This window comes from Mobula birostris, chromosome 11, assembly GCF_030028105.1.
Source record: "Mobula birostris isolate sMobBir1 chromosome 11, sMobBir1.hap1, whole genome shotgun sequence".
Taxonomy (NCBI): domain Eukaryota; kingdom Metazoa; phylum Chordata; class Chondrichthyes; order Myliobatiformes; family Myliobatidae; genus Mobula; species Mobula birostris.
In genome coordinates, this window is record NC_092380.1 from 5,095,417 (window position 1) to 5,110,840 (window position 15,424).

A 15,424-nucleotide genomic window follows, 5' to 3' on the forward strand; every position below is an offset into this window, starting at 1 on the left:
TCTCAAATCACCTAACTCTCCAGAACTGTGTAACGCTTGGAACACCTCTACAAACATATCAGCCTTTTCCTTATTGGTTACAGCTTCAATATCTCCTTCCAGCAAAGCTGGGACAGATGGTTTCCTATATATCCCTGATATACTGTGAATGATCGTCCATAACTGCTTTATAGGTGTCTCAGGGCTCAGGGCTTCACAAAATCTTCTCCAACTATCCCTCTTTGCATTTTTAATTACTGTCCTTGCTACTGCTCTTTCCTTTTTATACTCCATAACATTATCTAACACTGGGTACTTTCTTAATTTCCTGTAAGCTCTATTTCTGTTTCTTACTGCTATATCACCATTTTTATTCCACCACGGAACTAATGCTCAAGCCTTAGGAACATTCTGTAGCGGAATAGTCAACTGAGCAACTTTATGGATTACAGAACAGAGGGATTCATTCCAATCGTCTATGGAGCTCTCGCTATTAATCTCTTCTATTATATCCACAGCTTTCTTCTGGTACTCATCCCAATGAGCCAAAGAAAAATTATACCTAGCAGACCTCTCCTCAACTTCTACTATCAAATTTCTACCAAATCTACATAATGTAGGATAGTGATCACTTCCTAGTGTGTATCTGACCATAACATCCCATTCCCCAACCCTAGCTAAGTTTGAGGAAGTGATAGACAAGTCTAAGTGACTACAAATATTCTTTACAATATTAAATCTTGTAGACCTTCCGTCATTTAGCAGTACCATGTTGTATTCATCTAGAAATTCCTCTACTACCGCTCCATTACTATCTTTACTTTCACTACCCCATATAGGATTATGGGCATTGAAATCTCCAACCCAGATTACTGGGGATTTTACCTAATTCATAATTTCATCCAAATCTGATAACATCAGATTACCTGGATTATAAAAGTTAATGAAACTTATTTGACCACAAGAGCTCCAAACCTCCACAGCCACAATTTCAAGGTTAAATCAAGTCTTCTAAACTGGAGTCCTGTTTTTATGAAAGTTGCACACCCGCCACCAGATTTACCCGTTCTGTCAGCTCTCAAATTATCATATCCAGGGATCACAAAATATAAATAAGGCTTTAACCATGTCTCCTGTATACAGATCAAATCAGGCTTGTCTTCAAAAGTTCCAACAAATCTTTTTAATTCTTGACCATTTGCAGATAAACTTCTTACATTCCATTGTAATATTAAAAAAATCCAAGTACTAATTATTGGCCTCTTCATCCAGATAAAGCTCCCCTGTGCTCTCTGATCGTGACAACTGGGAAGTATACAGTGATTGTTTGTCGGTCATATACTCATGTAATTTTTCTGGCAAAATCTGTTTTATATCAAGGAATCTCTCTGCAGCTCCAACTACTTTTATCATATCCAACCTCTTGGTTATAGTTATGGCCCCGATCAGTACATCAACAACAAATGCCAAAAAAGACTCTTTAGTCATCAACAACATGCCTGAAGGAACCATAGTTGGAGAACTCAGAATGTACTGACTCCCCATCATTCCAATTTTTTCTTTACTTATCCTTTGCTCTCTATCAACTTTCTTTATTGCCTCAGCATATGATATTTTTTGTTGGATACTAACATCCTGAATCTGCTTTGCCTTACTAAAATACTCATATCCTCTGAACGCCGCTGTATGGTCCCCTCCACAGTTACTGCATTTAGGCACCGCTGCCTTACATGCTTTAATATCATGATCCTCTCCACATTTCATACATCTTCTTTTACCTCGACATGAACCAGCAACATGTCCAAATCTCTGGCAATTATAACAGCACAAGGGAGGTCTAATGTATTCTATAACTTGATAAGACATGCACCCTAGATAGACTCTAGTTGGAAGAACATCACCTGCAAAAACCAGAAGAACAGGAGAATCCCAATCACCGCCTTCTCTTGATTTTAATCGTTTGGCTTCAATCACTCGACCACCTTTAATATTGTCCAAGATTTCCTTTTCAGTCATGCCAGACCAAATACCATACACTACCCCCCTAACTCCCTTCCTTATGGGGTAATACACTCCACTTTAACAACCAATTTTCCCACCACTTTAGCACTGTTATATTGGTCAATATCTTTGCAATAAATTTTCCGCAATCCATTGGACAAAATCTTGGCCTGGAATCCTTTACCTATTTGGTTCTCTAATGCTGCTGCCACTTTCAAAGGATTAAGGGCTCTAAGTTCTCCTTCCCCTTCCTTCTGACCTTTAATTTTATACAGAACTATAAATTCCTCCAATTCACCCATTTTCCTCAATTTGTTGTTTCCCATTACTTTGGGTCTTTCACTTGATATACCCCTTTTTTGGCTACCCTTACTTCTGGAGTATTCCACAGTCTCCTGCCCTCCTCCTTCAATCTCAACCCCTCCCCTCCCTTTTGCAGCCATAGGCCACAAACTAACCCTTTCCAAACTACTAGGCTGCTCCATGCCCAAGACCACACCCATTCAATCAACAGCCCCAACTGCCAGTCTCCAGCTGGACCTTCAGCCCAGCCACTGAATCTCTTGACCGTGTCTGCATGCTTTTATGCACTGAAGTGCTGCCACAGGATTGGCTGATAAGATATTTGCCTTAACGTGCATGTGTGCAGGTGTGCCTAATAAAGTAGCCACTGAGTGCAGATCCTGAACAATCATGGGACTGGAGGGGATTATAGAAACAGGAAGTCATGGGCCCAAGACAGGATGTAGAAACAATAATTTTACTAAAATTGAGGGTCTGCTTAGCCAAAATACAGGTGAGTGAGCACAGGATTATCAGTATGTGGTGCAGGTCCAAATAAAAAGTGTTGCTGAAGTACATGGCCCTCAGACCATAACATGTAGGAGCAGAATTAGGCCATTTGGCCCATCGAGTCTGCTCCGCCATCTCATCATAGCTGATCCATTTTCCCCCACAATCCCAATCTCCTGCCTTCTCCCCGTATCCCTTCATGCTCTGACCAATCAAGTACCTATCAACCTTTGCCTTAAATATACATAAAGACTTGGCCTCCACAGCTGCCTGTGGCAACTAATTCCACAGATTTACCACTCTCTGGTAAAGGAATGCCTTCTCATCTTTCTAAAAGGACGGGTATCTATGCTGAGGCTGTGTCCTGTGGTCTTAGACTCTCCCACCAGAGGAAACATCCTCTCCACATCCACTCCATCAAAGCCTTTCACCATTTGATAGGTTTCAATTAGATCACCCCTCATTTTTATGAATTCTAATGAATACAGACCCAGAGCCATCAAATGCTCTTCATATGACAAGCCACTCAGTCCTGGAATCATTTTTGTGAACCTCCTTTGAATCCTCTCCAGTTTCAGCACATCCATTCTAAGACAAAGGGCCAAAAACTGCTCACAATATTCCAAGTCAGGCCAGTGCTTTATAAAGTCTCAACATTACATCCTTGCTTTTATATTCTAGTCCTCTTGAAGTTAATGCTAACATTGCATTTGCCTTGCTCACCACAGACTCACACTGCAAATTAACCTTTAGGTAATCCTGCACGAGGATTCCCAAGCCCCTTTGCTCCTCAGATTTTTGTGTTTTCTCTTATACTCTTACATTATAGGAACATTGTTCAATGCTCTTCTAAAAATAACTGGAGAGAAAATACTTCAAACATTTTACACCGGAATGAAGAGAGGAAGAAGTCAACATAACTTGAGTGAGGCAGGCCTCCAGGGTCAGGAAACAATATCAATTGCAGTTCTCCATCTGTTAGTGTTGCTATCAGTGGTGAGAAGGTTTGGGCATCGTCAAGTTTCTTTAAATCTCCATCAGTACACGTTCATTACCGTCACTGAGTAAGTCCTCTTACCTCCGAAATCTGACTCTATAGAAGAACAGTAATACTCCAATTAGGATCAGACCCAGCAGAGGGCCCACAGTCGCTCCAATGATAATGGCTGTAAATATGAAAAAATACATGGTTATCCCACTGGAAGGAGTTTGGGACATGTTATCAGGTAAACAAGGGATGAGCCAATCCGCGTAAAAGACCCCACTCACCCCATAACTGTTGCTGCCATTATCTAACTGCAGTGGCCTAGCCCCCTTTCTTGCGGAAAAAATGTTTACTTAGATGTTTCTCGTGCGAATACTGCTCACCTGATGCTATGCCATGATCGACTCCATTTCTTGCTGATCTCGCAGATTAAAGCATCGAGGAAGATTGAAAACTTTGAGGCGAGTGTGGAAGGCGAGCAACTGTTGCCGGAGGAAGGTGTCTGTGTGTGACACACTCTCTCTGTCTCTCCCTCACTGTTGCCAGAGGAAGGTGTCTGTGTGTGACTGTCTCTCTCTCTCTCTCTCTCTCCCCCTCTCCCCCCTCTCCCTCTCCCTCTCCCTCTCCCTCTCTCTCTCTCTCTCTCTCTCTCTCTTCCTGCCCCCTCCCTCTCACTCACTGCTGCCAGAGGAAGGGGTCTGTGTGTGACTCTCCCTCTCTCTCACTCTCTCCCTCTCGCTCACTGCTGCCGGAGGAAGGCCACTGCACTTGAATGATCTCTTTATGCCTCAATGCTGTCGGAGGATGATGCCAGAGCAAAGTTTAAGTGGTGATAGTTCATATTATGTTGTGTTTTCTGGTTTCTGGTCGTTCATTTTTCTGTTGCTATCTTTTGGCGACTTTGAATTGGGGTGGCCTGCAGATAATGAACACTGAGCTGATCTGAACACAGTTGCGATTTGCCTTTTATGCATAAGGGGGGTGAGTTGATGTTTTTCTATGAATAGGTTCCATAGCTTTCCTTGTTTTGTGGCTGTCAATGGGGACAACGAATCTCAGGGATGTATACTGCATACGTACTTTGATGATAAACGTACTTTGAATCCTTTGGTACTTGCCCGTGATGCTGTTGCAAAGAAGTTCTCCATTGCACCTGTGCATAGATGTACTTGAGCCTATGACAGTAAATTCAACTTTACTGTGTCAGTGTTTCTCATTGTACTACAGTCCCAGGTTTCTGATATTTTGATTTATTAGACTGAATCAGCTTCAGAAATAGAATGAGGTTTATTATCACTGGCATACGTGGACTCAGTGGCCACTTTATTATGTGCCCCTTGCTCCTAATAAAATGGCCACTGAGTGTATGTTCATGGTCTTCTGCTGCTGTAGCCTATCCACTTCAACGTTCAACGTGTTGTGCATTCAGAGGTGCTCTTCTGCACACCACTGTTGTAACGTGTGATTATTTAAGTTACTGTTGCCTTCCTGTCAGCTTGAACCAGTCTGGCCATTGTCCTCTGACCTCTCTCATTAACAAGGTGTTTTCACCAACAGAACTGCTGCTCAGTGATGTTTTTTTGTTCTTTGCACCATTCTCTGTAAAATCTAGAGACTATTGTGCATGAAAATCCCAGGAGATCAGCAGTTTCATATATGCTCAAACCTCCACAACTGGTACCAGCAATCATTCCACGATCAAAGTCACTTAGATCACATTCCTTCCCCATTCTGATGTTTGGTCTGAACAACAACTGAGGCTCTTGACCATGTCTGCAAGCTTTTATGCATCGAATTGCTGGCACATGATTGGCTGACTACATATTTGCATTAATGAGCAAGGGTACCGGTGTACCTAATAAAGTGGCCACTGAGTGAATGTCATGATATATGTTGTTTTGCAGCAACTGTACAATATAAGACATAAAATTACACTGTAAGTAGAAAAAATAAATAAATAACACATAGTTGAAAAAGGATCTAGTGCTTTCCCAGCATACAGGACAAACAAACTCTTCTCAAGCTTCCAGCTGGGTACAGGTATCGATTATAACTGATGTTTTAATGACAAGCTCTGAAGAAGATGACAGAGCTTGGCATCAAAATGCTGGTTGTAATCGATACCTGCAACCGGCTGGAAACCTGAGAAGAGTTTATTCCCAATGCATAGCTATTACCTCAAAGCTCCAGGTCCAGCTCCAAAGTCAATCCTAACCTCTGGTGTTCGGTGAGTGCCAGAATCTGGGAGTTGATTTGGACATATATGTATATTTTTTTCCTGTGATTGTATGTGTGCTCGCTAGCTTGAACGTGGTGTGCACCTTGTGCTGTGTATGTTTTGCACCTTGTCCCCCGGGGAACACTGTTTCATTTGGCTGTATTCATGTATGGTTGAATGATAATTGAACTGGAATTAGGATTTGATTTGGATGTGGGCAAGAGTGCAGCATTAATGTAAAACTTGATGGTTGATGGCTCGTTGGGTCAACATGTCTATGTCTATGCTCTATCTTTCTATGACTTCTTGTCTCTTCAGTACATCACACACCTGGATCAGAAATCCAGGACACCTTCAAAAGGCGATACCTCAAAAAGGCAGCATCCAACATTAAGGACATACATCACCCACTCTTCTCATTGCTACCATCGGGGAGGAGACGCAGGAGCCTGAAGACACACACACAATGGTTTCTTCCTCTCTGCCATCAGATTTCTGAATGGACATTGAATCTATGAACACTACCTGAGTAATATTTTCTCTCTTTTTGCACTACGTATTTAATTTAATTTTTTTATTGTAATTTAAGTATTGCAATGTACCGCTGCGGCAAAACAATAACTTTCACGACATATGCTAGTGATATTAAATCTGATTCTGATTCTAACTCAATCTCTCAAAAGGGTCCACTATATGAAATAGAGCAATTAATTTGCATGGAACAAACCCTATTATCTCCATTATAGAGTCATAGAGTTATAAAACACTACAGCACAGAAAAGGCCCTTTGGTTCATCTACTCTGTGCAGAACTACTCTGCCTGGTCCTATTGACCTGCACCAGCACCATAGCCCTCCATATTCCTCCCATCCATGTCCCTATCCAAATTTCTCTTCAGTTTTGAAATTGATCAGATATATATCAGAGGGATGAGGTCCTGAAGTGTGAGTTTCGGGAACTAGGCAGAAGGCTGAAGAACAGGACCTCAAGGGTGGTGTTCTCAGCATTGCTGCCAGTGCTACGTGACAGTGATGGTAAGAATTGGAGGAGATGGCAGTTGAATGCATGGCTGAGGAGTTGGTGCAGGGAGCAGGGTTTTAGATTTTTGGATCATTGGGATCTCTTCTGGGGAAGGTGGGACCTGTACAGATTGGATGGGTTGCACCTGAACTCGAGGGGGAGCAATATCCTTGCAGGTAGGTTTGCTAGCATGGTTCGGGAGGGTTTAAACTAATTTGCAAGGGGGATGGGACCCGGGAGCGATAGAGCAGTGAAAGAAGTGCATGGAGTAAAGCCAGATACAACATTTAGAGAAGCTTTGAGGAAAGAGAAACAGAATGAAGGGTGTAAAGGTAGTAAAGTAGAAGGGCTAAAGTGCATGTACTTCAATGCAAGAAGCATCAGGAACAAAGGTGATGAACTGAGAGCTTGGATACATACATGGAATTATGATGTAGTGGCCATTACAGAGACTTGGCTGGCACCAGGGCAGGAATGGATTCTCAATATTCCTGGATTTCAGTGCTTTAAAAGGGGTAGAGAGGGCGGAAAAGGGGGAGGAGGGGTGGCATTACTGGTCAGGGATACTATTACAGCTCCAGAAATGGTGGGTAATGAGCAAGATCCTCTTTTGAGTCAGTATGGGTGGAAGTCAGGAACAGGAAGGGAGCAGTTACTCTATTGGGAGTATTCTATAGGCACCCTGGTAGCAGCAGAGATACCGAGGAGCAGATTGGGAGGCAGATTTTGGAAAGGTGCAAAAATAACAGGGTTGTTATCATGGGTGACTTTAACTTCCCTAGTATTGATTGGCACCTGATTAGTTCCAAGGGTTTAGACGGGGCAGAGTTTGTTAAGTGCGTCCAGGACGGATTTCTGTCGTAGTATGTGACAGGCCGACTAGGGGGAATGCCATACTAGATCTAGTATTAGGTAACGAACCGGGTCAGGTCACAGATCTCTCGGTGGGTGAGCATCTGGGGGACAGTGACCACCGCTCCCTGGCCTTTAGCATTATCATGGAAAAGGATAGAATCAGAGTGGACAGGAAAATTTTTAATCAGGGAAGGGCAAATTATGAGACTATAAGGCTAGAACTTGCGGGTGTGAATTGGGATGATGTTTTTGCAGGGAAATGTACTATGGACATGTGGTCGATGTTTAGGGATCTCTTGCACGATGTTAGGGGTAAATTTGTCCCGGTGAGGAAGATAAAGAGTGGTAGGGTGAAGGAACCATGGGTGACAAGTGAGGTGGAAAATCTAGTCAGGTGGAAGAAGGCAGCATACCTGAGGTTTAGGAAGCAAGGATCAGATGGGTCTATTGAGGAATATAGGGTAGCAAGAAAGGAGATTAAGAAGGGGCTGAGGAGAGCAAGAAGGGGGCACGAGAAGGCCTTGGCAAGTAGGGTAAAGGAAAACCCCAAGGCATTCTTCAATTATTGGAAGAACAAAAACATGACAGGAGTGAAGGCAGGACCGATTAGAGATAAAAGTGGGAAGATGTGTCTGGAGGCTGTGGAAGTGAGCGAGGTCCTCAATGAATACTTCTCTTCGGTATTCACCAATGAGAGGGAACTTGATGACAGTGAGGACAATATGAGTAAGCTTGATGTTCTGGAGCATGTTGACATTAAGGGAGAGGAGGTGTTGGAGTTCTTAAAATACATTAGGACAGGTAAGTCCCCGGGGCCTGACAGAATATTCCCCAAGCTGCTCCACGAGGTGAGGGAAGAGATTGCTGAGCCTATGGCTGGGGACTTTATGTCCTTGTTGTCCACGGGAATGGTACTGGAGGATTGGTGGGAGGCGAATGTTGTCCCCTTGTTCAAAAAAGGTAGTAGGGATAGTCTGGGTAATTATAGACCAGTGAGCCTTACGTCTGTGGTGGGAAAGCTGTTGGAAAAATTTCTTAGAGATAGGATCTCTGGGCATTTAGAGAATCATGGTCTGATCAGGGACAGTCAGCATGGCTTTGTGAAGGGCAGATCATGTCTAACAAGCCTGATAGAGTTCTTTGAGGAGGTGACCAGGCACCTTCTACCTCTTTGATGAGGGTAGTGCAGTGGATGTGATCTACATGGATTTTAGTAAGGCATTTGACAAGGTTCCACAGAGCAGGCTTATTCACAACGTCAGAAGGCATGGGATCCAGGGAAGTTTGGCCAGGTGGATTCAGAATTGGCTTGTCTGCAGAAGGCAGAGGGTCGTGGTGGAGGGAGTACATTCAGATTGGAGGGTTGTGACTAGTGGTGTCCCACAAGGATCGGTTCTGGGACCTCTACTTTTCATGATTTTTATTAACGACCTAGATGTGAGGGTAGAAGGGTAGGTTGGCAAGTTTGCAGATGACACAAAGTTTGGTGGTGTTGTAGATAGTATAGAGGATTGTCGAAGATTGCGGAGAGATATTGATAGGATGCAGAAGTGGGCTGAGAAGTGGCAGATGGAGTTCAACCCAGAGAAGTGTGAGGTGGTATACTTTGGAAGGACAAACTCCAAGGCAGAGTACAAAGTAAATGGCAGGATACTTGGTAGTGTGGAGGAGCAGAGGGATCTGGGGGTACATGTCCACAGATCCCTGAAAGTTGCCTCACAGGTGGATAGGGTAGTTAAGAAAGCTTATGGGGTGTTAGCTTTCATAAGTCGAGGGATAGAGTTTAAGAGTCGTGAGGTAATGATGTAGCTCTACAAAACTCTGGTTAGGCCACACTTGGAGTACTCTGTCCAGTTCTGGTTGCCTCACTATAGGAAGCATGTGGAAGCATTGGAAAGGGTATAGAGGAGATCTACCAGGATGTTGCCTGGTTTAGAGAGTGTGGATTATGATCAGAGTTTAAGGGAGCTAGGGCTTTACTCTTTGGAGAGAAGGAGGATGAGAGGAGACATGATAGAGGTATACAAGCTATTAAGAGGAATAGATAGAGTGGGTAGCCCAGGGCACCACTGCTCGATACAAGAGGACATGGCTTTAAGGTAAGGGGTGGGAAGTTCAAGGGGGATATTAGAGGAAGGTTTTTTACTCAGAGGATGATTGGTGTGTGGAATACACTGCCTGAGTCAGTGATGGAGACAGATACACTAGTGAAATGTAAGATAATACCAGAGGAATTTAAGGTGGGGTGATATATGGGAGGCAGGGTTTGAGGGTCGGCACAACACTGTGGGCTGAAGGGCCTGTACTGTGCTGTACTATTCTATATGTACTTTAACAGAAAACGATACTGTAGTGGTTAGTGAGATACTATTACAGCTCGGGGCATCAAAGTTTGGAGTTCAATTCCAAAGTCATCTTTAAGGAGTCTGTACGTCCTTCCCATGGAATACATGGGTTTTCTCCAAACGCTCTGGTTTCCTCCCACAGTCCAAAGATGTACTGGTTGGTAGGTTAATTGGTTATTGTAAATTGCCCTGTAATTAGGCTAGGGTAGAATTAGGGGTTGCTAGGGTGACGCGACTCAAAGGGCCAGAAGGACTTACTCTGCACTTTATCTCTAAATAAAATAATATTTTAAAGTATAAATCAAATAGCAGCTAGACAGTATCTATGGGTTGCAACACACATCAAAGTTGCTGGTGAACGCAGCAGGCCAGGCAGCATCTGTAGGAAGAGGTGCAGTCGACGTTTCAGGCCGAGACCCTTCGTCAGGACTAACTGAAGGAAGAGTGAGTAAGGGATTTGAAAATTGGAGAAGGAGGGGGAGATCCAAAATGATAGGAGAAGACAGGAGGGGGAGGGATAGAGCCAAGAGCTGGACAGGTGATAGGCAATAGGGGATACGAGAGGATCATGGGACAGGAGGTCCGGGAAGAAAGACAAGGACAGGGGGGGGAGGGGGAGCCAGAGGATGGGAAAGAGGTATATTCAGAGGGACAGAGGGAGAAAAAAGGAGAGTGAGAGAAAGAATGTGTGCATAAAAATGAGTAACAGATGGGGTACGAGGGGGAGGTGGGGCCTTAGCGGAAGTTAGAGAAATCGATGTTTATGCCATCAGGTTGGAGGCTACCCAGCGGAATATAAGGTGTTGTTCCTCCAACCTGAGTGTGGCTTCATCTTTACAGTAGAGGAGGCCGTGGATGGACATGTCAGAATGGGAATGGGATGTGGAATTAAAATGTGTGGCCACTGGGAGATCCTACTTTCTCTGGTGGACAGAGCGTAGATGTTCAGCAAAGCGGTCTCCCAGTCTGCGTCGGGTCTCGCCAATATATAAAAGGCCACATCGGGAGCACCGGATGCAGTATATCACCCCAGTCGACTCACAGGTGAAGTGTTGCCTCACCTGGAAGGACTGTTTGGGGCCCTGAATGGTGGTAAGGGAGGAAGTGTAAGGGCATGTGTAGCACTTGTTCCGCTTACACGGATAAGTGCCAGGAGGGAGATCAGTGGGGAGGGATGGGGGGGACAAATGGACAAGGGAGTTGTGTAGGGAGCGATCCCTGCGGAATGCAGGGGGGGGGGGAGGGAAAGATGTGCTTAGTGGTGGGATCCCCTTGGAGGTGGCGGAAGTTACGGAGAATAATATGTTGGACCCGGAAGCTGGTGGGGTGGTAGGTGAGGACCAGGGGAACCCTATTCCTAGTGGGGTGGCGAGAGGATGGAGTGAGAGCAGATGTACGTGAAATGGGGGAGATATGGGAGATCTATGGGTTGCTGAGACTTTGGGTCAACAAACAAAGATATCATGAACAGACTACTGGCAGGAGGTGCAGGCATTTGGATGTCATCTCTGGATAAGGGCAGGCATGGCGGTGATGCATTGTTGAGCAGCAGGTGATGGGTTCACTCACTGAGCCATCAGGAAAAGTTGCCACCTTTGAAAGGTGAACTTTTGATCTAGCCTCGCTGTTCAAAGACAATGATTAGGATATTAATGGTAAGACTCCTGGCAGCGTGGAGGACCAGCGAGATGTCGGGATCCATGTCCATAGGACACTCAAAGCTGCTGCGCAGGTTTACAGTGTTATTAAGAAGGTGTATGTTGTGCTGGCCTTCATCAACTGTGGGATTGAGTTCAAGAGCCGTGAGGTAATGTTGCAGCTGTATAAGACCCTGGTCAGACCCCACTTGGAGTACTGTGTTGAGTCCTGGTCACCTCATTACAGGAAGGATTACAGAGAGTGGAGAGGAGATTTACAAGGATGTTGCCTGGATTGGAGAGCAAGCCTTATGAGAATAGGGTGAACGAACTTGGCATTTTCTCCTTGGAGTGACGGAGGATGAGAGGTGACCTGCTAGAGGTGTATAAGATGATGAGAGGCATTGATGGTGTAGATAGTCAGAGGCTTCTTCCCAGGGCTGAAATGGCTAACATAAGAGGACATAGTTTTAAGATGCTGGGAAGTAGGTACAGGGGGGATGTCAGAGGTAATTTTTTCACACAGAGTGGTGGGTACATGAATGCACTGCCAGCGAAGGTGGTAGAGGCAGATACAGTAGGGGCTTTTAAGAGACTGTTAGATAGGTACATGGAGCTTAGAAAAATAGAGGGCTATGCGGGTGAGAAATTCTAGGCAGTTTCTAGAGTAGGCACAACATTGTTGGCTGAAGGACCTGTAATGTGCTGTAGATTTCTACGTTTCTATAACAGCGGGGGAGGAAAAATTCGCATTCAGAATACTCACGCTCTGAGCTGGTCCAGCATTCCTTGATCTCCTGCTTGCTGTATGTCTGCCCGCTCACCGTGGTGATTTTGATTGTGTACTTGCGTCCAGGCTGAAGATTAGCAACCCTCAGCGTATTCTTGTCCTTCCCAATGGTACAATTAATCAATAGTCGGTCACCGATGTATGCAATGGCTTTGAAACTGGTGAACTTGCCCTTTGGTTCGTTCCACTCCACCCCGATCGTGTATCCTGTGCTCCCAGTGCAGCGGAAGTTGGAAATAGTATCAGGAACTAAAAAATGGATGGAACAGACTGAGTCCAGTTCTCTCTCTGGTGACACAAACTGAAGTGAACTTTACACTGACCAGCAAGGCAGGGGGAGTCTGCAAAGGCAGGTGCAGTTGAAATAAAACACAAAATCAATCTGAGGAAAAAACAATATAACAGAAAGATAGAGACACAGATAGAGTGGTGAGGATGGAGAAAGATCTGTCTCTTATTTCCCATTGAAAGTCTGGTGGGATCAGAGTTACCAGGAACTGAGAAATCCACACAACTATGGAGAAACAAGAATGGCACTGATTGGAAAAGTGTTTCAAAGGGCTGAACATAAACAAGACACCGAATGACGATCTTAAACACAAGAGACTCTGCAGATGCTGGAAATCCAGAACAACACACACAAAATGCAGGAGGAACTCAGCAGCTCAGGCAGCATCTGTGGAGAGGAATAAAGATTTGAAGTTTTGGGCTGAGGTGGTTCATCAGAAAGGCTCCCTTTCTGTTTTGTTTCTGTGACCACCCAAGGATGAAAAGCAATGTGGAATAATTAGCCCAACCTAGATTTTCTATATGGTTTCAGCTGGTATGGCCTCTGCAAAGCCCTGATCTGAACATCATTGAGTCCGACTGGGATTAACTGGAGAGACAAAAGGAAGCGAGACAGCCAAAGTCTGCGGAAGAACTGTGGTAAGTTCCCCAAGATGCTTGGAACAACCTACCAGCCGATTTTCTCATAAAACTGTACAGAAGAGAATTGAAGTGGTTTAAATGTTCCATGAGGAGTACGCCACTACTGGCTGGTTCAGGCATTGTCCCTTCGGACTCCACCATGGATGGTCCCAAGCCTGGCTGTGAAAGGAGGAGAGGTGCACATGGGGACTAGCAATGCAATTCTGTAAAATCCCAGTGCTACAAAGCTCCAGAGACCTCATCCCTGGGAGAGGAAGGATCCTCGAGGATGGGCTAAACATGGGAATGACTTGAAAGACTAGCCCAGGACAGGGGAATCTGGTGAGCTGCTGTGGGCAGCCTACACCCCAGTAGGGCTGATGGGTTAAATAAATACTGTCCCTTCAGGAGTTACTTACCCGTGGTGTTTATCACCTCCTCAGGAGAGCTCAGTGTGTCCTCTGGAGTTACTGACTGCACTGACAGATCGTATTGATCTCCAGGATCCAGACCTGTCACTGTGAACGTTGTCTCGTCTATTTTTGTGTTGTTGATCTGACTGTTATTATTCATCACATTAGAGACTGTAATTTTGTAGGTATAGTCAGAGGCTCTTGTATCAGTTGGCTTTGTCCATACAATTGTCAATGAATTTGTTGTCCTGTTTACCACAGACAGTCCAGTGACTGGTAATGGATCTGTTAAGAGAAAAGACAAGGGATGGTTAATTAGTGTGAGACACCCTCCATCATGATTGCTCTGGGACAGTGTGACCTTTTCAAGGTGAGCGCTATTCTTTGGTTTTTTGCATGGATAAGCATTGGCCTCACAGTCAGACAGAAATATCTGACATCATCTGGCATGGATATAATTAAAAATTACCTGGAGTTTCTCCCATGGGAGAGTGTGTACTGTGAGACTTCTGCACTGTTGGAGAATACTATCAATACTGGTGACTTTGAGAATATCAGAGGATTTAAAATTAAGTGATGGTCATTCTATGACCTAACGCACCTATCCCAATAACAACACCTGTAAAATGCTGGAGGTACACAGCAAGTCCGACAGCTCATGTGAATAAACAGTCAACATTTTGGGCCGAGACCCTTCTTCAGGAGGAGAAAGGAAAGAAAAAGATCCCAGAATGAAAAGGTGGGGGAGTGGGGAAGCAGGATAGCTGGAAAGTGATAGTTGAAGCCAGATGGTTGGGAAAGGTAAAGTTCTGGAGAAGAAGAAATCTAATAGGGGAGGTGAGTGGACTGTAGCAGAAAGGGAAGAAGGAGGGGCACCAGGGGGAGTTGATAGGCAGATGAGATGAGGTGAGAGGGCAGAGTGAGGATAGAGGAAGATGGGAGGTAGAGGGAATTTCTTAAACACAAAATACTCTGCATATGATGGGGACAAAGCAACATGCACAACATGCTGGAGGAACTCAGCAGGTTCGGCAGCATCCGTGAAACCGTGGAATTTCGTTTCCCCACAATTAGTTTTCATCTTTTCATGCCTCTAGTTCTTTTTGGTATTTAAACAAAATTGAAGAAAAAGGAAATGAAGTTATAGTCCATGCAGCAGCTAATATGGATGTATAGCGTACTATACCATCACTTGAACTGCCAAATTCATGTTGTGAAGAGTTGAGACCTGAGACTCTTCTCTGAGCTGGGTGAACCTGATGCCCTCTGCGTGCCACCACCTGTACCTCAGCCAATATATATTATTACAAACTGTGACTATCTTGTATCGCTGGCCAGTGGGGTAGTGACATCCGAAACAGTCTTGAGACGAGTGGTCCCAGGCTCAAATCTGGCCATCTCCTTGTACACTTCCCATCTGTGCTGGGTTGAGTATCAAACTAACAACTCGGCTTCGTAAAAAACAGACAAAAATGCTAAA

At 44.5% G+C, this 15,424-nt stretch overlaps 1 protein-coding gene across 1 annotated transcript in view; it reads right to left on the reverse strand.

Moving 5' to 3' along the window:
• Positions 1-15,424, reverse strand: part of LOC140205388 (receptor-type tyrosine-protein phosphatase H-like) — an 87,259-nt gene that overhangs the window by 49,626 nt on the left and 22,209 nt on the right. The window contains exons 5-7 of the mRNA XM_072272979.1: positions 13,951-14,229; positions 12,599-12,871; positions 3,851-3,938 (exon numbers count right to left, since the gene is read on the reverse strand). Of these exons, the coding sequence (XP_072129080.1) occupies positions 3,851-3,938; positions 12,599-12,871; positions 13,951-14,229 (640 nt within the window). The remainder of the gene's footprint in view (positions 1-3,850; positions 3,939-12,598; positions 12,872-13,950; positions 14,230-15,424) is intronic.